The sequence below is a fragment of the Culex quinquefasciatus genome, chromosome 1, assembly GCF_015732765.1.
Source record: "Culex quinquefasciatus strain JHB chromosome 1, VPISU_Cqui_1.0_pri_paternal, whole genome shotgun sequence".
Taxonomy (NCBI): Eukaryota; Metazoa; Arthropoda; class Insecta; order Diptera; family Culicidae; genus Culex; species Culex quinquefasciatus.
Genome location: NC_051861.1, coordinates 120,820,927 through 120,844,796, shown reverse-complemented (window position 1 = coordinate 120,844,796; position 23,870 = coordinate 120,820,927). Strand labels below are relative to the sequence as shown.

At 28.9% G+C, this 23,870-nt stretch overlaps 1 protein-coding gene across 5 annotated transcripts in view; it reads left to right on the top strand.

The window, feature by feature from the left end:
- LOC6049755 (ELAV-like protein 2) overlaps window positions 1–23,870 on the top strand; it is a 45,798-nt gene that overhangs the window by 16,072 nt on the left and 5,856 nt on the right. For 3 of the 5 annotated variants that reach the window (XM_038248262.1, XM_038248272.1, XM_038248256.1), the window contains exons 2-3: window positions 17,698–18,809; window positions 23,303–23,804. In XM_038248262.1, coding sequence (XP_038104190.1) covers window positions 18,617–18,809; window positions 23,303–23,804 — 695 coding nt within the window. In that variant the 5' untranslated portion in view covers window positions 17,698–18,616. The remainder of the gene's footprint in view (window positions 1–17,697; window positions 18,810–23,302; window positions 23,805–23,870) is intronic. The other 2 variants (XM_038248281.1, XM_038248268.1) reach the window with 1 other exon arrangement.

The following is a 23,870-nucleotide window of genomic DNA, read 5'->3' as shown; positions in this document are numbered from 1 at the left end:
TTCGGATCATGTTACCAGAGGAAATTTGAATTTTTAATTAATTTTAAAAATGCTTATTTTAATTAATGAAATTTTAAATCCCTGGAAAATCTGAATGTATTTAGAATAAGAAATAAAAATGATGCCAAGTGGCCGACTGTTCCGGATCAGCGAGCCAGTGGTCACTTGGCATATTTTAATTTAGAAATTTTCTAGATTTCTAGAAAAATCTGAATTTATTTGAAATCAGAATTGAAAATGTTGTCAAGTGGCCAACGAGAATCTGTTCTGACTGATCCAGATCAGGGAACCAGAAATCACATAAAAAGTTTATTAATTAAATAAAAAACATTTTTTTAATTAAGAATATTTCTAGATTTCTAGAAAAATCTAAATTTATTTTAAATCATACTTAAAAATTTTGCCAAGTGGCCAACGTGAACCTGTTCTGACTGGTCACAATTTTTATTAATTTAAAAATATATATTTATTTTACTGATTTGTTTTAAAGTTTTGGAAAAATCACAGTTTATTTAAAATCAGATTTAGTAATATTGCCAAGTGGCCAACGGAAACCCATTCTGAATGTTCCGGTTCAGGGAACCAGTGGTTACAATTTTTATTATTTCAGTAGTCACAATTTTTATTATTTTAAAATAAATATATTTATTTTACAGATTTTTTAAAAATTTTGGAAAAATCACAATTTATTTGAAAACAGAATTAGAAATGTTTCCAAGTGGCCAATGGAAACCCATTTTGAATGTTCCGGATCAGGGAACCAGTAGTCACTTGAAATGTTTATAGATTTAAAAAAAGCATAATTTAATTAGGAAATTTTCTAGTTTTCTAGAAATAGCAGAATTAATACAAAATTAGAATCAGAAATGTGGCCAGGTGACTAACAAAACCCGTATTAAATGTTCTGGATTAGGGAACCAGTGAATATTTGAAATTTTTATCATGTTTTCAAAAACATATTTTGATAAATGAAATTTTAAAATTCCTGTAAAAATTCAGAATTTACTTGAAATCAGAATTAGATGTTGCCAAGTGGCCAACGGGAATCCGTTCTGACTGTTCCGGATCAAGAAACCAGTGGACATGCAGGGTTGTTACGGGAAAGTCGAAAGAAAATCCGCGCCAAATCCGCGCTGACCGAAACCTCAATCCGTGCGAAATTCACGCCATATAAAAAATCGCGACAAACATTCAAGAAACATTATTTCCAAACAAAAACTAATACAGAAAGTATTTGATAAAAAAACTCGTTTTATGTTTGAAGGAATGATAGCAAAAATCCTTTTAAAAATACCTAAAGAGACGTCAAGAAAAGTGTCACCAAAAATTTTTTTGCGAATCAGAGGACACTACAATAATTTTGACGAATATAAACGAAATAGAAAATTATAAACCAATATAAACAAAATTTAAAAATCTAATAAATGAAATTTAACTTTAAAAATATAAGCTCAAAAAACCAAAATCTAAAATTTGAATATGATTGAATTTTAGATTTCGAAATTCTAAAAATTCAAAATCTATGAATTTTAATACAGATTGTTTTCCATATTCCACACTTAATTTCGAATAATTCCGAAACAAATTTCATTTCCAATATTTGAAATATTTTCTTCCAAAAATTAAAGAATTTAAAAATTTAAGAATTTAAGAATTTAAGAATTTAAGAATTTAAGAATTTAAGAATTTAAGAATTTAAGAATTTAAGAATTTAAGAATTTAAGAATTTAAGAATTTAAGAATTTAAGAATTTAAGAATTTAAGAATTTAAGAATTTAAGAATTTAAGAATTTAAGAATTTAAGAATTTAAGAATTTAAGAATTTAAGAATTTAAGAATTTAAGAATTTAAGAATTTAAGAATTTAAGAATTTAAGAATTTAAGAATTTAAGAATTTAAGAATTTAAGAATTTAAGAATTTAAGAATTTAAGAATTTAAGAATTTAAGAATTTAAGAATTTAAGAATTTAAGAATTTAAGAATTTAAGAATTTAAGAATTTAAGAATTTAGAATTTAAATTTAAGAATTTAAGAATTTAAGAATTTAAATTTAAGAATTTAAGAATTTAAGAATTTAAGAATTTAAGAATTTAAGAATTTAAGAATTTAAGAATTTAAGAATTTAAGAATTTAAGAATTTAAGAATTTAAGAATTTAAGAATTTAAGAATTTAAGAATTTAAGAATTTAAGAATTTAAGAATTTAAGAATTTAAGAATTTAAGAATTTAAGAATTTAAGAATTTAAGAATTTAAGAATTTAAGAATTTAAGAATTTAAGAATTTAAGAATTTAAGAATTTAAGAATTTAAGAATTTAAGAATTTAAGAATTTAAGAATTTAAGAATTTAAGAATTTAAGAATTTAAGAATTTAAGAATTTAAGAATTTAAGAATTTAAGAATTTAAGAATTTAAGAATTTAAGAATTTAAGAATTTAAGAATTTAAGAATTTAAGAATTTAAGAATTTAAATTTAAGAATTTAAGAATTTAAGAATTTAAGAATTTAAGAATTTAAGAATTTAAGAATTTAAGAATTTAAGAATTTAAGAATTTAAGAATTTAAGAATTTAAGAATTTAAGAATTTAAGAATTTAAGAATTTAAGAATTTAAGAATTTAAGAATTTAAGAATTTAAGAATTTAAGAATTTAAGAATTTAAAATTTAAGAATTTAAGAATTTAAGAATTTAAGAATTTAAGAATTTAAGAATTTAAGAATTTAAGAATTTAAGAATTTAAGAATTTAAGAATTTAATTTAAGAATTTAAGAATTTAAGAATTTAAATTTAAGAATTTAAGAATTTAAGAATTTAAGAATTTAAGAATTTAAGAATTTAAGAATTTAAGAATTTAAGAATTTAAGAATTTAAGAATTTAAGAATTTAAGAATTTAAGAATTTAAGAATTTAAAATTTAAGAATTTAAGAATTTAAGAATTTAAGAATTTAAGAATTTAAGAATTTAAGAATTTAAGAATTTAAGAATTTAAAATTTAAGAATTTAAGAATTTAAGAATTTAAGAATTTAAGAATTTAAGAATTTAAGAATTTAAGAATTTAAGAATTTAAGAATTTAAGAATTTAAGAATTTAAGAATTTAAGAATTTAAGAATTTAAGAATTTAAGAATTTAAGAATTTAAGAATTTAAGAATTTAAGAATTTAAGAATTTAAGAATTTAAGAATTTAAGAATTTAAGAATTTAAGAATTTAAGAATTTAAGAATTTAAGAATTTAAGAATTTAAGAATTTAAGAATTTAAGAATTTAAGAATTTAAGAATTTAAGAATTTAAGAATTTAAGAATTTAAGAATTTAAGAATTTAAGAATTTAAGAATTTAAGAATTTAAGAATTTAAGAATTTAAGAATTTAAGAATTTAAGAATTTAAGAATTTAAGAATTTAAGAATTTAAGAATTTAAGAATTTAAGAATTTAAGAATTTAAGAATTTAAGAATTTAAGAATTTAAGAATTTAAGAATTTAAGAATTTAAGAATTTAAGAATTTAAGAATTTAAGAATTTAAGAATTTAAGAATTTAAGAATTTAAGAATTTAAGAATTTAAGAATTTAAGAATTTAAGAATTTAAGAATTTAAGAATTTAAAATTTAAGAATTTAAGAATTTAAGAATTTAAGAATTTAAGAATTTAAGAATTTAAGAATTTAAGAATTTAAGAATTTAAGAATTTAAGAATTTAAGAATTTAAGAATTTAAGAATTTAAGAATTTAAGAATTTAAGAATTTAAGAATTTAAGAATTTAAGAATTTAAGAATTTAAGAATTTAAGAATTTAAGAATTTAAGAATTTAAGAATTTAAGAATTTAAGAATTTAAGAATTTAAGAATTTAAGAATTTAAGAATTTAAGAATTTAAGAATTTAAGAATTTAAGAATTTAAGAATTTAAGAATTTAAGAATTTAAGAATTTAAGAATTTAAGAATTTAAGAATTTAAGAATTTAAGAATTTAAGAATTTAAGAATTTAAGAATTTAAGAATTTAAGAATTTAAGAATTTAAGAATTTAAGAATTTAAGAATTTTAGAATTTAAGAATTTAAGAATTTAAGAATTTAAGAATTTAAGAATTTAAGAATTTAAGAATTTAAGAATTTAAGAATTTAAGAATTTAAGAATTTAAGAATTTAAGAATTCAAGAATTTAAGAATTTTTTTGCGAATTTTGAGATTTTTGTTTTTTTTTGTTTGCAAAATTGTTTTAAATTTTATATTTTTAGTTTTCAAATATTGTTTTTTAATTTTGATTTTTTTAAATTTGATTTTTTCTATAAATTTTGAATTTTTGATTTTTAAGTTTTTTGGAGATTTTTAAAATTCTGAATTTAGAAATTTTGGATTATTTTAATTACGATTTTGGAAATAATCTGAATTTTAATAATATGAATGAAATAATCTGAATTTTAAAAAATTGTTTAGAAAAACTATTAAAATATAAAAAAAAGTTTCGAATTGATGAAATTTGAATTTTGAATAATGAAGCATTAATTTTTGAATGTTCTGATCTTTTTATTTTTCGCCAAAAATGTTTAAATTTTGAAAAAAACATTACTCAAAACTCAAAAGAAATTACATATTCAGAGGCGGACATATTAAGAAATGAGTTAAGTGTAGTAATAATTTTATTTGAGAAATTCTCAACCATACATTTAAAAAATAATCTCTACATAATCTTCATCGAAATTTTTCGACGGTTCGTATTAAGAAAATACAAACATTTTCAGAAAAAAAATCTATTAATGAGAAATTTTCATTGCAATCAATGAAAAAAAAAAACAAATTTGCGTAATTCTTGAAAATATTTTTCTTAATAACTTGAAAGTAATTCTTTATAATAAATTAATAAACATTGTGACCAGTCAGAACAGGATCTTGTTGGCTACTTGGCAACATTTTTAATTCTCATTTCGAAGATGTTCTGATATTTAACAGGAATTTTAAAATTTCATTAATCAAAATATGTTTTTTGAAAACTTGATAGTAATTTCAGATGTTCACTGGTTCCCTGATCCAGAAGATTTAAAACGGGTTCCTGTTGGTCACCTGGCCACATTTCTGATTCTGATTTCAAATAAATTGTGATTTTTTCCAAAAATCAGTATTTTTTTAAATTAATAAAAATTGTGACCAGTCAGAACAGGTTCTCGATGGCCACTTGACAACATTTATATTTCTAATTTTAAATAAATTCAGATTTTCCAGCAATTTAAATAAAAATTAAATATGCTTTATTAAAATTAATTAAAAAATCAAATGTTCTGGGACTGGTTCCTAATCCAGAACATTTAATACGGGTTTTTGTTAGTCACCTGGCCACATTTCTGATTCTTATTTTGAATAAATTCTGCTATTTCTAGAAAACTAGAAAATTTCCTAATTAAATTATGCTTTTTTTTTTAAATCAATAAACATTTCAAGTGACTACTGGTTCCCTGATCCGGAACATTGAAAATGGGTTTTCATTGGCCACTTGGAAACATTTCTGATTCTGTTTTCAAATAAATTGTGATTTTTCCAAAATTTTTAAAAAAATCTGTAAAATAAATATATTTTTTTTAAAAATAATAAAAATTGTGACTAGTCAGAATAGGTTCTCGTTGGCCACTTGACAACATTTTCAATTCTGATTTCAAATAAATTTAGATTTTCCAAGAAATCTAGAAAATTTCATAATTGAAATATGCTTTATAAAATAAACAAAACAAAAAGTCAAGTAAACACTGGTTCCCTGATCCGGAACAGTTGGCCACTTGGCAACATTTTGATTTCTAATTTTAAATATATTCTAACTTTTACAGGAATTTTAAAATTTCATTAATCAAAATATGTTTTTGAAAACATGATAAAAATTTCAAATGTTCACTGGTTCTCTAATCCGGATTATTTAAAGCGGGTTCACCTGGCCACATTTCTGATTCTGATTTTGAATAAATTCAGATTTTTCTAGAAAACTAGAAAATTTCCTTATTAAAATATGCTTTTTTTAATTAATAAACATTTCAAATGACCACTGGTTCCCTGAACCGGAACATTCAGAATGGGTTTCCGTTGGCCACTTGGCAATTTTACTAAATCTGATTTTAAATAAACTGTGATTTTTTCCAAAACTTTAAAACAAATCAGTAAAATAAATATATATTTTTTAAATTAATAAAAATTGTGACCAGTCAGAACAGGTTCACGTTGGCCACTTGGCAAAATTTTTAAGTATGATTTAAAATAAATTTAGATTTTTCTAGAAATCTAGAAATATTCTTAATTAAAAAATGTTTTTATTTAATTAATAAACTTTTATGTGATTTCTGGTTCCCTGATCCGGATCAGTCAGAACAGATTCTCGTTGGCCACTTGACAACATTTTCAATTCTGATTTCAAATAAATTCAGATTTTTCTAGAAATCTAGAAAATTTCTAAATTAAAATATGCCAAGTGACCACTGGCTCGCTGATCCGGAACAGTCGGCCACTTGGCATCATTTTTATTTCTTATTCTAAATACATTCAGATTTTCCAGGGATTTAAAAATTTCATTAATTAAAATATGCATTTTTAAAATTAATTAAAAATTCAAATTTCCTCTGGTAACATGATCCGAAACATTCAGAACGAGTTCCCGTAGGCCACTTGGCAATATTTCTAATTCTGATATCGAATATGTTCCTAATTTTTACAGGAATTTTTAAATTTCATTAATCTAAACATGTTTTTTGAAAACTTGATAAAAACTTCAAATGTTCACTGGTTCCCTAATCCAGAACATTTAAAACGGGTTCCTGTTGGTTACCTGGGCATATTTCTGATTCTGATTTTAAATAATTCTGATTTTTGTAGAAAACTAGAAAATTTCCTGATTAAATTATGCTATTTTAAATTAATACACATTTCAAGTGACCACTGGTTCCCTGATCCGGAATATTCAGAACGGGTTCCCGTTGGCCACTTGGCCACATTTCTGATTTTGATTTTGAATCAATTCAGATTTTTTCCAGATACATTGAAAATGTCTTAATAAAAACTGCTTCATAACATTAATAAAAAATATATAATTTCCACAGGTTCCCTGATCCGGAACATTCAGAGCAGGTTCCCGTTGGCCACTTGGCCATGTTTTTGTGGTAATATGAATATGAAGTAGCAAAGAATGCTTCAACAACACTTTTATTTATATCTGTCTGACACATTGGAATTGTGAAAATATTGCTTAATTTTTCCGGAGTTTCCGGATCCGGATTCACCGGAACCGGTTCTCAATGGCCACCTTTTCAATTAAACACCTTCAAACATGCTGAGACCAACATTTTTTTAGTTTGTATGGATTGTTTCATGCTATAGTGCGTTCACTTCGCATTAAGAGCAAAAAACTTCAAAATTTTGAAGTTTTTGCATAGTTTTGGCCAATATTCCGGATTTCCTCCGGAACCGGTTACGGGAACCGGCCAATGGGACCAAATCTTGAGTTTTTCTAACAATTTACCGTCGAATGACACCGGAAGCGTCCAAAAAGACCTAATTGATCAAAAGTTACAGAGAAAACAAAATAAAAAATATTTTCCGACGGGGGGTGATTCATATACAAAACTTCTGCATTGAATATCTCGAGTTAGGATAACAATAAAAATATGCGCCAGGTTGCATTTTGTTCGGGAAGCCGATCCCTAGAGGAGCATTTTTTTTCGTGCTGCCAAAAAATAAAAAAAATATTTTGTTACGCTGTGTAATTAATTCACGTGACCTCCCCGGCAAATGGAAGGTTAACCAACGGGGTAATGGAACGAAACCACCTGTGTGTACCACCAGAACAAGGACCTGTCCCCCACCACCCCCAAAATAGAGTGGCGAGAGCAATCGATCGATTTCGGAGTTGGTTGTTAAGGGGAAAGTCACACGCACCCCTCGAAAACCGTGCTCGGTTTTGGTTTTGGGCATAAATCATCATCGTCATCATCCGGACTTCGTTTCGACGACCACCCCCACCCCAGCAGGAAGTCAGGGAACGGCGATATCGATTCCGATACAGTTCGATGGATTTGACTGCGCACTGCGTTTCAGACCGAATGTTCTGTACACGCAAAAACTTTCACTGGTGGCTGTGGAGGGCTTCCGGTTGGCATTAGGGTAGTTAGTCGATTGTTGGGAACTGACTGAAATTGTGTCATTCAAGTAAAAAGTTCTAATTAGTTTCACAAAAGTTTTATAAAGCTTATAATCACTGTTGGAAGCTTGTGTGACATTTATAAAACAAATAAGCTAAAAAAAATCTTGTCACAAGAATTGAACTACTACCATTCTAGAAGAACAAGACTGTAAATGGCAGAACATCCCAGAAATAACGGAGAGGACATTTTATCCGATTTTTATCAGTGACGATGTCACCAAAAATTTCGCTGGGTGAAATGCTAGCCAAAATCACCATGTCACGGAGTGTAAACAAATTCAGAAAATGTCACACAAATTCTTCCAAAAGCCAAGTCCGGTGGATGAGTGATTATTAGGGTGCCCAGAAAAAATTACCCCCTGCTCCACAAGCGGAAAACAGTTTATTGGGTTATTTTAAGCACCTGTGAAAATTTTGAGCGAAATTGGTTGAGATTAACCCATTGATACCCGAGCCTAAACTTGGCGAAAAAAATGTTTTTCATGCAAAAAGGACTTTTTTAAATCGCTAATAACTTTTCAGGATTAAGTTTTACACCTTTGGTATGATCTACAAAGTTGTAGAGCATTAAATTTCCAATGAGAATCTCAGAGAAAATTGGGTTTTCCATACATTTTTTCGATTTTTCCCATTGAAACTTCACCCCCGAGTATCAATGGGTAAATGTTAACCGATTTTGCTCATATTTTGCCCAGAGTCCTAAAATAGTTCAGCTTGTGGAGCGAGTTTTTGAGAAAAAGTCCCGTATTCTGGGCACCCTAGTGATTATTTATATAAATTGAAATATTTTGAAATGTACCATTTGGCAATGGGAAAATTTTATAGATGCCAAATTATGTTATGCAATTATTTATTATTTATTGTTGTTTTTTTCCTATTTGTTTCATTTTTGCATTCTTTTATACTCTCTTTATATTGCTCCATTATTCATCTATAATTTTTATTCCATTTGTTTTTTGTCGAAAATATTTTTCTTGGTTTTTTCCTTATATTTTAAGTTTTGTTTTCATTTATGATTTCAATTTTTTCATTTGATTTTGTTTTGTTCAAATTTCAGTTATTTGGATTTTATTTTATTTTTATGTTGTTTCATAAATATATCTTTTTCTTTCCTTTGAATATTTTTGCTATACTTTTTTTTCTTTACTTTTTTCTCTTTAGTTTTTTATATATTTTTCTGATTTTTTTCAAATTATCGTTTAGTAACTTTGACAAATTTCGCTTGAAATTGATTTATTTACACTTATATCTTTTTTATTCTTATTTTATTTTTTAATTTTTAAATAATATTTTCTAATTATTTTTATTTATTAGGGGAAATCTACCCATTTTAATCCTAATAAGCGGTCGTGTATGAATGATGCTGGATAATCTAGAGTCTCCCTTGAATTTTACTAAAACCAAGTACACCAACGAGTAGAGCAAGTTTTTGTGAACATTTCTGTTTATTTTCACTTTCACTAAAAGTTATTCTATTTCTTTACCAAGCATTTAACAAAAAAATTCCCAAGGGTATTCTAATCGAGGCGAATGCATTGGGCCACGCCCATTTTTCTAATATCGGCTTAGTTCTTTTTCTTCCAACACTCTGTCGAGTGTTGCCATTTGCGCTGACAGTTCAAACGAACACTCACGAAAAGTGGCATTTATAGGGAAAGTTTCCTGGCATCGCTGGCTGTGCTGCTGGTGGTGTTGACGGCCAGCCTTTGTTCTTTTTTTGCCTTCGTCTCTCGCTCGGTTTTCTTCAGCCTTCGAGTGGAATGCAAAGTGAAAATTGAAACGTCAAACGACTTGGCGCGTTTGTTTTTTTTTGATGGCGCTTGCTAATTTATTACATTTTTCGGGATTATTCTTCAAGTGAGTGCCTTACTAATGATCGAAAGAACATGTTGCCGGTAGTTGGAAGCAATTTCATATCTTAAGCGCCGTGAAAAAGTAAGCGAAAGTGAAAAGTTAATTTTGGCGATATTCATTAAGCGTTTGAGGGATTCTCGTGTGTGTCACTGTGTGTGCCAACAAAATGATGAGAAGTGGTCTCGCAAAATACAAATTATGATCAAAAGTGCATTAAATGTGATCTTTTTGGCCAGTAAGTGGCATACATTTGCGTGCTTACTCGAGGCGGTGCTGTTGCTGGTAAGTTTATAGCCCAAATAGTATTTTTGGAGCTTTAATCTAGCATCAAACTCTCCATATGACGAAGATAGGTGTTTGATTGGAAAGGGTAGATTTCCCCTACATTTCGAAATTTCAATATTTATTTTTATTTGTAATTAATTTATGTTTTTTCTTCTTCAACCTATCTATTATTTTCAACTTTGTTTTTTTATTTGTCTTACACGTTCCTTTAAATTTTGCTTTTAAATTGCTTTAATTTACCTTAAAGTTTTTATGCATTGTTAAAGTTTTCTTCAATTTTTCTGCATTTTTTTTTTTCATTTTTAATTTTAATTTTTTTTTTTTTAATTTACTTAATTTTTTCCATCTGAGCAATTCTCTACGAAATCGGTCTTTTTTCTTCAATTTTAATTTTTGTATTTTTAAGGTGAAATTTTAGTACATCAGAAAATGGCCGAAAAAGGCTGCCGTTGATTGACCTTAACTTTCTTCAATGATTTGGTGTCTAACCCTAACCTTGACTGTAGCAAAAACATCTCATCCAACGAAATCGTTCTTGAATCAATATTATGTGACTTACCTTCACGAAAGTTTAATCCCCAGCAAGATATGATCGTCAACTACTGATTACAACACATTTTTTGGCTTTTAATCACACAAAATCACCAAAAACTCTAAAATTATCGGCCACCTTACATTTTCATTCGCTGGCTGCTTCTTCTTAGCCTGATTCTCAGCACATTATTTTTATTTTTCACATGGTTTTCCCCACTGCATTTCACTCATTTATATTAAAAAATGCACTTACGGGATGGGCTCCATACTGGATCACTAGAAGTGTTTTGTTGAAAACTTCCCGAAAAACTTATTCGCAATGTTTTAAAAACACACTTTTCTCCGCAAATTGCCTAATTTCACGCACTTCGAGCCACCGAAAAAATACTGTTGTTGTGTTTGCCTTTGTTCGTACACACCATGGCTTTCATGGTGTGCAAAAAATTATTTCTTTACAAACCTTTGGAAATGTCATACCAGTATTCTCGTATTTTGTTTGGATTTATGTCTGATAATCCATTTTCAAACGCTCATAAACAGCGCGCTGCAGCGGAAAAAAATGTTTCCACTGTTGCCAACATCATGTTCTTGTTCTTATAATAATAAAAGATTGAATGAAATTTTATTCAACCAATAATTGATAAGATATAACTTTTTAAGTATAGAGAGTATATTCAGAATATATAATAACATTTTTAGTAGTTTGCATGAATGCTAAGTCTAAGTCTTGGGATAGTTATCGAAACAAACTTATTTGTTTAGATTTCATTCACCCTAGAACTAGCATCACTGCTATCCCAGCAAACCATCTGTCTGTCAAGTACAACTGGTAGTAAACAAAGGAAAAGAAATTCTCGGAACCAGCGCACAATATTCCGGTTCGGCAGCGGCATCCGTATCCCGCTGGCCCCAAGGTCCAGCATGGAATTGATCGAGTGGCTGGAGTCGATTCCACCGGTAGTTGTGGCCGTGTGGTGATTCCGGCAATTTAGTTTAAAATCGATTCCGTCGGATTGTTGCCCAGGTTCGGCTCGAGCGGTGGCAGTCATTTTCGCAGAAGTGATAGCGCCGCAGCGGCCTAAAGGGACCGTCGACGAAAAGTGGTCAAAGACACCGTTTTGGCGTGAATCTGACCAGATCCAGCGGAATGAAATCAGACGCGGGGGCAAGCGCGACCACCGCGATACGTATCGTAAATAAAGTTGAATCGGAAAGAACCGAGAAGCGTGAACATCGGATGAGTTGAACCCGTTGGCCACGGGGAGGGGACCACAGTAAGAAACGGCTGACGGAAGGAGATCGAGAAAAATCTTCCCGGGAAAGCCGGCCTCGAGAACCCCAGCGAAACGATCTACAGGGTAAAAAAAATAGACATGAAGGTGTTTTGCTCGAGAACTTGGCGTAGGTCTGCCGGAAAGTTTCGGTGAGTTAGTACAGTTTTAGCAGGTTATTTTAAACTTAATTATTGTTCTTGTGATTCCAGCTCAATGAACGGCGCGAGTAAAACGATGTCTAGTGCGATAAATACGATGCTAATAACCACTCGGAGTGTCCGTTGGGAGTTTGTCGATTCCAGATGATATTGAGGTTGCTAAATACTGGAACAGGAAGGATCTGGAAAGCGGAAATTGCCTCACTGCGCTGTGTGGTGTATATGGTGGCCGAATTACGTGATAGGGACGGGACATGTTTGAAATGATTTCGCTGTTTGAAAATTCTGATGATGTAAATAAATCAAATCAAATTAAATAAACATAATGTTAAAAACAACATCACAGTTATATATGAACGTTAAAATATTTGAAAGAACTTCTTAAACCTAACCTTAAACTTAGTTTTCTTAACATTTCTGGAAGTTGCTCGAGTAGCGCCACCGAAATTGGTGGTTGAATTGGAAATACTTTAAGTTAGTCTTAGTTATTATCTATGCATTATGCATTGGAAAAATTAAAATACTTTTGGTTTCAATCCTTCCTGTTTGTTAGTAAGTTAACATTGAACTAACAAACTATCCAAGAAAAAATATGTTTGTTTTGTGTATGCAAACAAGCATGCTCAGTATAAAACAAGTTTAGAGTTATCTACGTGCGCATGAACATAAACAAGTGAGGTTAAAATTTGTACCGGTCAGGAAAACAAATGGTGTACAAGTGTGCGTGAGATAGGGATATGATAACTCTGTTGGTGTGAGAGATGATCTCACCAATACAACTCTTCTGAAAATGATCAATGATTTCAATGACTGTTATCAAGAACAAGAAGAAAAAGAAGAAGCCAAAAACGTTTTGCTCCGATTTCACCTTAATCCGGCTGAAACTTTTTTGGTGCCTTCGGTATGCCCAAAGAAGCCATTTTGCATCATTAGTTTGTCCATATAATTTTCCATACAAATTCGGCAGCTGTCCATACAAAAATGATGTATGAAAATTCAAAAATCTGTATCTTTTGAAGGAATTTTTGATCGATTTGGTGTCTTCGGCAAAGTTGTAGGTATGGATACGGACTACACTGGAAAAATAATACACGGTAAAAAAATTTGGTGATTTTTATTTAACTTTTATCACTAAAACTTGATTTACAAAAAACACTATTTTTAATTTTTTATTTTTGATATGTTTTAGAAGACATAAAATGCCAACTTTTCAGAAATTTCAGGTTGTGCAAAAATCACTGACCGAGTTATGAATTTTTAATCAATACTGATTTTTCAAAAATCGAAATTTTGGTCGTAAAATTTTTCAACTTCATTTTCGATGTAAAATCAAATTTGCAATCAAAAGTACTTCACTAAAATTTTGATAAAGTGCACCGTTTTCCAGTGCAAAAATAGTTTTTGAAAAGCTGAGAAAATTCTCTATATTTTGCTTATTTGGACTATGTTGATACGACCTTTAGTTGCTGAGATATTGCAATGCAAAGGTTTAAAAACAGGAAAATTGATGTTTTCTAAGTTTCACCCAAACAACCCACCATTTTCTATCGTCAATATCTTAGCAACTAATGGTCCGATTTTCAATGTTAATATATGAAACAATTGTGAAATTTTCCGATCTTTTCGAAAAAATATTTTGGAATTTTCAAATCAAGACAAACATTTTAAAAGGGCGTAATATTGAATGTTTGGCCTTTGTGAAATGTTAGTCTTGATTTGAAAATTCCAAAAATATTTTTTCGAAGAGATCGGAAAATTTCACAAATGTTTCATATATTAACATTGAAAATCGGACCATTAGTTGCTGAGATATTGACGATAGAAAATGGTGGGTTGTTTGGGTGAAACTTAGAAAACATCAATTTTCCTGTTTTTAAACCTTTGCATTGCAATATCTCAGCAACTAAAGGTCGTATCAACAAAGTCCAAATAAGCAAAATATAGAGAATTTTCTCAGCTTTTCAAAAATATTTTTTCAAAACTGGGCAAACATGTGCACTAATTTAAAAATGAAAACTGCGACTATTTTCAAAAAGTCACTTAAATATGGCTATAACTTGAAAACGGTGCACTTTATCAAAATTTCAGTAAAGTACTTTTGATTGCAAATTTGATTTTACATCGAAAAAAGTTGAAAAACGACCAAAATTTCGATTTTTGAAAAATCAGTATTGATTAAAAATTCATAACTCGGTCAGTGATTTTTGCACAACCTGAAATTTCTGAAAAGTTGGCATTTTATGCCTTCTAAAACATATCAAAAATAAAAAAATTAAAAATAGTGTTTTTTGTAAATCAAGTTTTAGTGATAAAGTTAAATAAAAAATCACCAAATTTTTTTACCGTGTATTATTTTTTCGAGTGTAGTCCGTATCCATACCTACAACTTTGCCGAAGACACCAAATCGATCAAAAATTCCTTCAAAAGATACAGATTTTTGAATTTTCATACATCATTTTTGTATGGACAGCTGCCGAATTTGTATGGAAAATTATATGGACAAACTAATGATGCAAAATGGCTTCTTTGGGCATACCGAAGGCACCAAAAAAGTTTCAGTCGGATTAAAAAATACAAAAAAAATCGAATGACCGAAATCCTAGAGAACTGCTCATCTTTTATGAATATTTCGGTTTTTTATCCTTGATTTATCGGTAGGTTTATTTAAAAGTTTCTTATTTTTAAAACTAAAATATTTGTATGATTTTGCTTAAGGTTGAATTTAAATGTTGCTTAATTTGTCTTTTTTTTTCTTTCAGCTTTCTTATATTTTTCTTCAAAAAATTTTTTTTTTTCTTTCAATTTTCTTCAATATTTCGTGAACTTTTTATTTATTCCTGGAGCAAAATTTTAGAAGGACGCGTAAGCATTTTAACAACAATTTTTTTTTCTTTAAATTCTTTTAAAAAAATCTTCCATTTTTCCTTTATTTTTCTTGAATTTTTCCTTATGCTTTCTTTAATTTTTCTTTAATTTTTGCTTTATTTTTCTTTAATTTCTCTTTTTTAAAATTTTTGTTTAATTTTTCTTTAATTTTTCTTCAATTTTTCTTCCAATTTTCTTCAAATTTTCTTTGATTTTTCTTTAACTTTTCTTTAATTTTCTTTAATTTTCTTTAATTTTTTTTAATTTTCTTTGATTTTCTTTAATTTTCTTTAATTTTCTTTAATTTTCTTTAATTTTCTTTAATTTTCTTTAATTTTCTTTAATTTTCTTTAATTTTCTTTAATTTTCTTTAATTTTCTTTAATTTTCTTTAATTTTCTTTAATTTTCTTTAATTTTCTTTAATTTTCTTTAATTTTCTTTAATTTTCTTTAATTTTCTTTAATTTTCTTTAATTTTCTTTAATTTTCTTTAATTTTCTTTAATTTTCTTTATTTTTTTTTAATTTTCTTCAATTTTCTTTAATTTTTGCCTTTCTTACTAAAGAAAGGTATAGGGTTTGCTTTTGGCTCCGACGCCAAATCCAGCTTCGTTCCCAAATCATTAAAAAATATTCATTCGAAATATTCATTCGAAAAATCTGCAAAAAAACATGGACGATCGATTTTTTAATTTTCTTTAATTTTATTTAATTTTTTCTTTTATTTTTCTTTAATTTTTCTTTAAGTTTTCTTTAATTTTTCATTAATTTTTCTTTAATTTTTTTTAATTTTTTCTTTAATTTCTCTTTAAAATATCCATTAATTCTTTTTCAATTTTTCTTTATTAAAAAAAAATCTTTAATTTTTCTATATATTTTTTTTTGTTTTTATTTATATTATTTTTTGATTTTTTTTTTTGTTGGTTTATTCACTTTTTATGTCTTCTATTCTCTTTAGGATTGGTCTTAAAAGTTTCTATAAAGTTTTCTTTAATTTTGCTTTATTTTTTCTTTAATTTTTCTTTAATTTCTCTTAAAAAATTTCATTAATTCTTCTTTTATTTTTCTTTATTTAAAAAAAAACTATAATTTTTCTCTAATTTGTATTTTTTTGCTTTTATTTATATTATTTTTTGTTTTTTTTTTTTTTTTGTTGATTTATTCACTTATTTTATCTTCTTTTCTCTTTAAGATCGGTTTAAAATGTTTCGATAAAATTTTCTATAACTTTTTCTATAACTTTTCTTTATTTTTTGCTAATTTGATTATTCTTTAATTTTTCTTTATCTTTTCTATAATTTTTTTTTCAATTCTCTATCACTTTTTTTTTATTTTCTGTGGGCTTTCTTGAATGTTTCTTAAATTCTCCTTCTCTCATTTACTTTTATGTTTCTTTAATTTTCAACAATTCTTTTTATTTTCATTAATTTCCTATAATTTCTTTAATTTTTATTTAATTTTTGTCTAATTTTCCATTTTTTAAATTTTCTAAAATTTTCTTTAATTTCAAATTTATTTTAGTATGATTTGGCTTAAACAATAATTATGCATATTTAAGATTTTTTTTATTTTCTTAATATTCCTTATTTCTTGTTTATGCCATTGGGTATTAAATTTATTTTAAGTTCTCTTCAAAATTTTCCCAAAACATGAGAGGGGAAATTACTTCTAACTAAATTAGAAACATTCATTGAAAAACATATAGAATCCATTGTAAACTATTCAGAACATTTATGAAGATTTCGTTACACCTTAAATTAATTAATTTTGATTTAAATTAACAAATTTTGAATTTATTTTACAAATTTGAACTTTTAATCCACATATCGGTACAAACTGCAAACGTATTTAAAAAACATGTTTATATATTAAAATAACTATAATGAATTTCAAAGCATTTTGTGTTACTTTTTTGTTACGAACTTTCGAAAGTTTCCTTTGCTTTTATTGTTCTTTTGGCTTTGCTTTTGTTTTCATTCTATTTTTCTTCTTTTATTTAGCTTTTTGTATTTAATTAAATTTTGTATTGCTTCTTTTTTGTCTTTGATTTTTCTTTTTTATTTCTATTACTTTCCTGTGTTTTTCAGATTTTGGTTTCTTTTTTGATTTTACATATTTTGCAATTTTTTTCTTCTATAGTTCTTTTATTTTCTTCTTCTTTTTCAAAATAATTATAAATATACAAAAGGTTAAACAATATGCCAAAGTTTTAACATTTAAACGGAACCCACCAGTGAAGTTGTTTCATAGTCGTTATTTAAACAAAAGTTTCAAGCAAAATTCAAAGTTTATATGAAAACTAATGGTTGTAAAAAAAACAGTTCATGTGTTTACAGCATCTTACAACCCGTTTTTATTGTTTGGCCCCTTTTTATTTTGGTTTTGGTTATTTTGGCCCCTTAACTTTGTTTCCAAACTTTAAAAAAATATTTGCATCAGCCTAGGCTGCAGAAAATAGCAATAAATGTGTTCATCAAAACTCAACCTAATTTATTCAAATTTGAATTTAATCACAAGCAAACTAACCAAAATTTTATCCCTTTCTTTCTTTATACAGATATTCGGATTTGGATCTCTTTCCTTGGCAAACAACGCGAGATATATACAAGAGAAATAAGAAAATTCAAGAAAACAATATACAATATTTATAGCGAAAAAACAACCGAGATAAGAAAAGGATCAATTGCTTCCTATTTACAATATAAAGAAAAAAAAACAACCAAACTTAGCAAATAAATTAGCGAAAAACAAAAGTGACAACAACAACAGTAAAGAAGGAAACCCACAAGAGTCGAGGACGCATTCCAGCGAGTTGCGAGCAAACACGACAGTCACCAGAACTTCTCCCAGGTCCTGCCGCTGGCCGATCTCTCTTCGCGTTACCAAAAAAAAAAACACCCAACCAACCCCACCATCAAAGAGATTTTTGAAAAACGAATTAAAAAAAAAAGCGCAAAATTTTACCCCCCAACTCAAAGCCATTTGAGCACGCCATTCGTGTGACCTGCAAAGCAAAGTCGAGCAAAACTCAAGAGTCAGATCTACGACAATCAACACGAGACAAAGACGACAACCTGCGCCGCCGCCTCCCCCCTCGGAAACCAGGAGTGAAATTTTGTGAAATCACCTCAGCGCCCCCGCAACTAGCAGAGCACTCCAGAGTGTGCGTTTTCCAAGAGAATTTATAGCGCAAGCAAATCCCCCTGCGAGACACCACACCAGTTCGGAAGAACAAAACTAGCTAGAGACAGAGCAAAGACACCGTGCATAGCACAACAGTCGAATAAGAAAAAAAAACAAAAAATAAAACCAGTTGATAGTGATTTAATCGTTAGCGAAAAAAAAAGAATAAACTACTAGTCCTAGTACTAAACCTACTGACTACTGATAGCAAAAGCAGCAAGCTAATTCCATCCAACAAAAAACTTCACACTTAATTAGAAAAAAAAAACAAAAACAACACAACAGAAAAAAAGATGGCCAACGGACTCGAAACGGTGCAGCAGAACGGCCGGTCCGGCTCGATTGGCAGCGGCGGCCAGGAGGACAGCAAGACGAACCTGATCGTCAACTATCTGCCCCAGACGATGACCCAGGAGGAGGTCAAGTCGCTGTTCTCCAGCATCGGCGACGTCGAGAGCTGCAAGCTCATTAGGGATAAGGTGACCGGTAAGTTTGGTTCCGGCGGCGCTTCTTCGGCTAGGGGGCCATCCATAAACTACGTGGATACTTTTTTTACAATCCTCTCTATCTCCCCACAAAAATTGGTTTATGGATGATCTCGCAAATTGTATCACTATTTAATTTTTTAATTTATTATATTTATGTTTAAATTTCCACTTTGTTATGCAAAACCGTTTTCGATTTAAATCATTGAGCTAATCAAAAATGCAAAACCTCAATAATTTTAAGAAAAAAAAATATTGAAACTTATTTTGTAACGATTATTTTTCAAACTAAATAAAACCTTTCACCTTTCACCACACAAATCAAGAAAATAAAATTAGAAAAGAATTTCATTTTTTCAATTCAATAACCGGTTTTGGACTGCAAAATTGAATGTACGCCAGAAAATGATTAAACAATGTGGCGTCCTGTACACCGACAATTAAATAAGCAGTTAAAAGCCTTATTCTTCCACTTTAATTTTTGATCGCGTTTTCGGTTTACACCTGAACAATCTTGAAATAATTTGTACGGGTTTGTGATTCCTCTCTTTCCATCATTCCCTTGGTGTTTGACAGTAGCATAACTTAATAACACAGCATGCAAAAGCATGCACATCACCTTTGTGAGCAAAAGTATGTAATATTGTATGAGAAAACATGTACACAAAAAGGATGTACAAAAGAAAAATAAATAAATTTTGCACACTCCAAAAATAACATCAATATTACATGCTTTTGCTCACAAAGGTGATGTGCATGCTTTTGCATGCGATTTTACCATCGGATTTTTTGCTGTGAATGATCTAAGGTGAAACGGGAAGGTACCGCCATCTTTAAACCACTACTCGAGTGTTAAAAAGTAGTTTGAGGGGAAATTGTGTAATTTAACCATGTTTTGTGTGTTGCAGACAATAAATATAACGGTAGGAAGCAAACTGTCGAGTTTAGAAATTGATTTAAGTTGAACAGAATTTGTCTAAGAACTGGCGTCCCTTTTCACCTTAAGCATTCTGTGATACATTTTTTCGAAATTTTGGAAATCATGAATGAAATTTAAAAGTAAGTTTTTTTGTTATATTTTTCGTGTACGATTGATATTTTCCGAAATGAAAAACGTTATTATTTTTTGAATATTGGTTTCGAAAACATGTGAATTTTCATTTCTAACATCACTTTGAGTAAATAAATTAGCTGATTTTGAATTGAAAAAAAAAATCTAAAATTAGAAGAAAAAATATCACACAATGTTCAATCTATTTTACATCCTGTACTGTCAAGAGAATTCAAAATTTCTTAAAATTTATTTAGTTTCATGACTGAATTAATGCATTTATTAAACAGTTATCTACAGTAAACTTTTTGAAGAAACATTTTTTAAATCAAATCTGTGTAATAATTTTTATTTGCTTCCTGATGTTTCTTTATTTCTCAGAGTCTTCTACACATTTTTAATTTGAATTTTCAACTCATAGATTTTTGAAACTTTAAATTTAAAAAAAAACCCTTCTATTTATCTGGATCAAATTGATTAATTTATTTGAAGCAATTCACAAAATACTATTTTTAGCCGGATTTCAATTTTTGTTTCAGTTTTTTTTTGTATGTTTTCCATTATTCGTTTTTTAATTATTTCCTTAACCTTTCCTTATTTTTTTCTTGTTTTTTTTTATACCTTTTATTTTTTTTTCATAATCTTTCTATGTTTTTATGTCATCTATCTATCGTTTTTCTTTACTTATTCTTTTGTATTTTTTTATAATTTTCGGTGATGTTTAGGATTTTTTCTACAGTTTATCAGTGATCAAAACTTAATTTTCTACAATTTTTGTTGACTTTCAAATATTACATTTTTTTTTTTTCATTTTTTAAATTTTTATTGTTTTTTTTTCTTTTTTTTTATTTTGATTTATTAAAATAAAATTTTATTGTGGTCTAAAAATTTTCCAAATTTGATGACATTTTTCTTGAATTACACATTAATTTATTTCATGTTTTCTATAAGTTTTCTCTATATTTATTTCTCTTTGTTTAAATCCGCTATTTTCAGTCTTTTCACAAAATTTTCATCAATGTTTATTATTTTTTCTTGAATAAAGATAGCAAAACCTTTATTTTATTTTTTTATATATTTGTTCTTCTTTTTTTAATTTTTCTTTTTTTTTATTTGGTATTCTGTTACTTTTATTCTTTGTTATTCTTTAGTTTTTTTCTATTTCATATACATTTTATTCTTATTGTTATTACATTTTATTCTCATTTTTGTTTTTTTAGTTTCCTTTAAATTTATGTTTCTTTGATCTTGTTGTTTTTTTTTTTTCGCTTGTCTTTTCTATATCTTTTAATTTAATGCATTTGTTATGATCGTTTTTATTTCTATATTCTTTATTTCTTTACTTTTATAAATTTATTTTAGCTTTTTCTTTCTTTCAACATTTACATGAATGCAAAACTCTGATAGAATAATATTATTTTTTGTGTGAAAAATAAAAAAAGGTACGTTTCAAATTTCAAGCCTAATTTGCAATGTTTTGAAAAAGAAAGAATTACAACATTCATTACACACAGCTACAGTTATGCTGTTGTAAAAATTGCAAAGTATCAAATCGTCGCTCGTGCACTATCTTGTGACACGTCCTATCTTTTTACAGCAGACGTGTCACAAGATAGCACACAAGCGACGAAATATCAATTTGTATAAAGATCAAAATAGTAGTTTATGCAACAAGTTGCAAAAAGAGGATTTTTTCAGCACGAGTCGTACATTTATCCAACGAGGTTCACCGAGTTGGATAAATACGAAGAGAGCTGAAAAAATCAAGTTTTGCAACGAGCTCCATACAACATTTTTTGCTATTCCGAAAAACACCCATTGAGTGAAATTTTAAGTAAAATTTTCATGTATTTTGTCAATAAATCGATTAAATCTAATTTTTTTTTAAAAGTGTTGCTTTTCGAAACAAGTGCTGAAAGGTTCAACTTTTCAGCACCCATTTCAGTGCTGAAAAGTAGGACTTTTCAGCATTCATTGTGAAAAGTGCTGCTATTCGATTCTGTTATTTTTGGTACAGAAAAGTAGGCTTTTTTGTCGTTCAAGAATGACAGGAAAAGTAAGTAGTTTCACGACGGAATTGCAAAAATGGTTTATTTGATTTCAAATGCAAGAATAAGTGTTTAATTTATTATCGATTTACAACGAAAATTTAAATATCAATCATTTTTTTGCTCTCGTTGGAAGAAACTTCATCGAAAGAAAATCTTTTGATGCTCATCAAGAGCAAAAAAAAGAAAGGTGGGTTAAATGAAACCGAAAAAATCATCATCTGGATTATTTTCACTACTACCCTACTACACTTGCAGGTGTAACGTCATACGTCGAAAAATGACTTTTCACTTTTCGTAAACGAACAGTGTTTGTAAACGAAACGATACAAAATTGATTTAAGCGGTACTAACATTGCAATGAAAACCACAAAAAATCTTCAACTGCTCGTTTTTTTCGAAAAGTTCGAGAGCGATTTTCATTCGCGTGTTTCGCCGATGACCAATATTCGCGAGCGATTTTTTTTGCGAAAATTCGTTTCCTGCTCTCAATTTTATTTCATTTTTTATTTTTAGAGAAAATTTTACCAAAATATAAATTAAAATTTTAAGAATATTCATTCATCTATTTTTAATATTTTTGAGCAATTTCTTTTGAATGCAACAGTAATTTATCTCACTGCTTTAATTTTCCAAAAAAAAATAACATATATATCTTATCATATATCCAGTTTTAAACCGAATTTCACCAAATTTAAAATAAAAATGCCATATAAAACATAGTTTTTCACAAAATTATCGACGTTTCGGCTATGGTTTAGGTCTTCTTAATGAGAGTTTTATGTACGACAAAGCAGTTGCCCTAAAAACAATTTAATTATTATGCGTTTACTTCCCTAGTATCATTTTTAAACATAGAGGTGTTATCATGGTTCTGAAAACCCTCATACGGCCTAAATAGGCTTTTATGGCCTACTTAAAACCTAAAATGTGACTAGGGTTGATGCCTTGGTTTCATGGGATAGGGCGATGAGTTCGAAAATGATTTGACAAAATGTCATTGAATGACATTTGCTGAAATTTTTGATCTTAAATAACTTTCAAAAATAAGGAATAATTTTTTGCATTTTCGTGCAAAACAATTATTATATCTTTTAAGGTTAATTTTTCACCGTAAGACACCTTTTGTTAGGCTCGATGCCGCAATCATGCAACCATGTGCTCCGTTTGTTAGTAAACAAAGCTGCAATTGCATAAGACCCTTTGCCTATTTCAATGCAACGAACGAATCCAGCTTTTTTAAGTATCGAGATTTTGAAGGATTTCTTATTTTTTATTGTTGAATTAGTTGTAATCATTTTTATTTATTTTTTCCTTGAAATTTTTTTTTTATTTTTGGTGTAAAAGCAATTTAAGATAATTCTAATTCTATCTTTCTCCCTCACTCTCTTCAAGCAGGACAAAGTCTCGGTTACGGCTTCGTCAACTACCACCGTCCAGAGGACGCAGAAAAAGCAATAAATACTTTTAACGGGCTGCGGCTCCAGAACAAGACGATCAAGGTGTCGTTCGCGCGACCCAGCTCCGATGCCATCAAGGGCGCCAACCTGTACGTTTCGGGCCTGTCCAAGAGCATGACCCAGCAGGACCTGGAGGCGCTGTTCCAGCCGTACGGCCAGATCATCACGTCGCGCATCCTGTGCGACAACATCACCGGCCTGTCCAAGGGCGTCGGCTTCATCCGGTTCGACCAGCGCTCGGAGGCCGAACGGGCCATCCAGCAGCTTAACGGGACGACGCCGAAGGGCGCTTCGGAGCCGATCACGGTCAAGTTCGCCAACAACCCGAGCAATAACATCAACAAGGCGATCCCGCCGCTGGCGGCGTACCTGACGCCGACGCCGAACCTGCGGCGCTTCCCACCGGGGCCGATCCATCCGCTGGGCGGACGGTTTAGGTGAGTTGCTGGAAGAAGTTACAGCTTGAAACTGGATCCCACTGCTGGAAACTTTGTCGAAGTTCG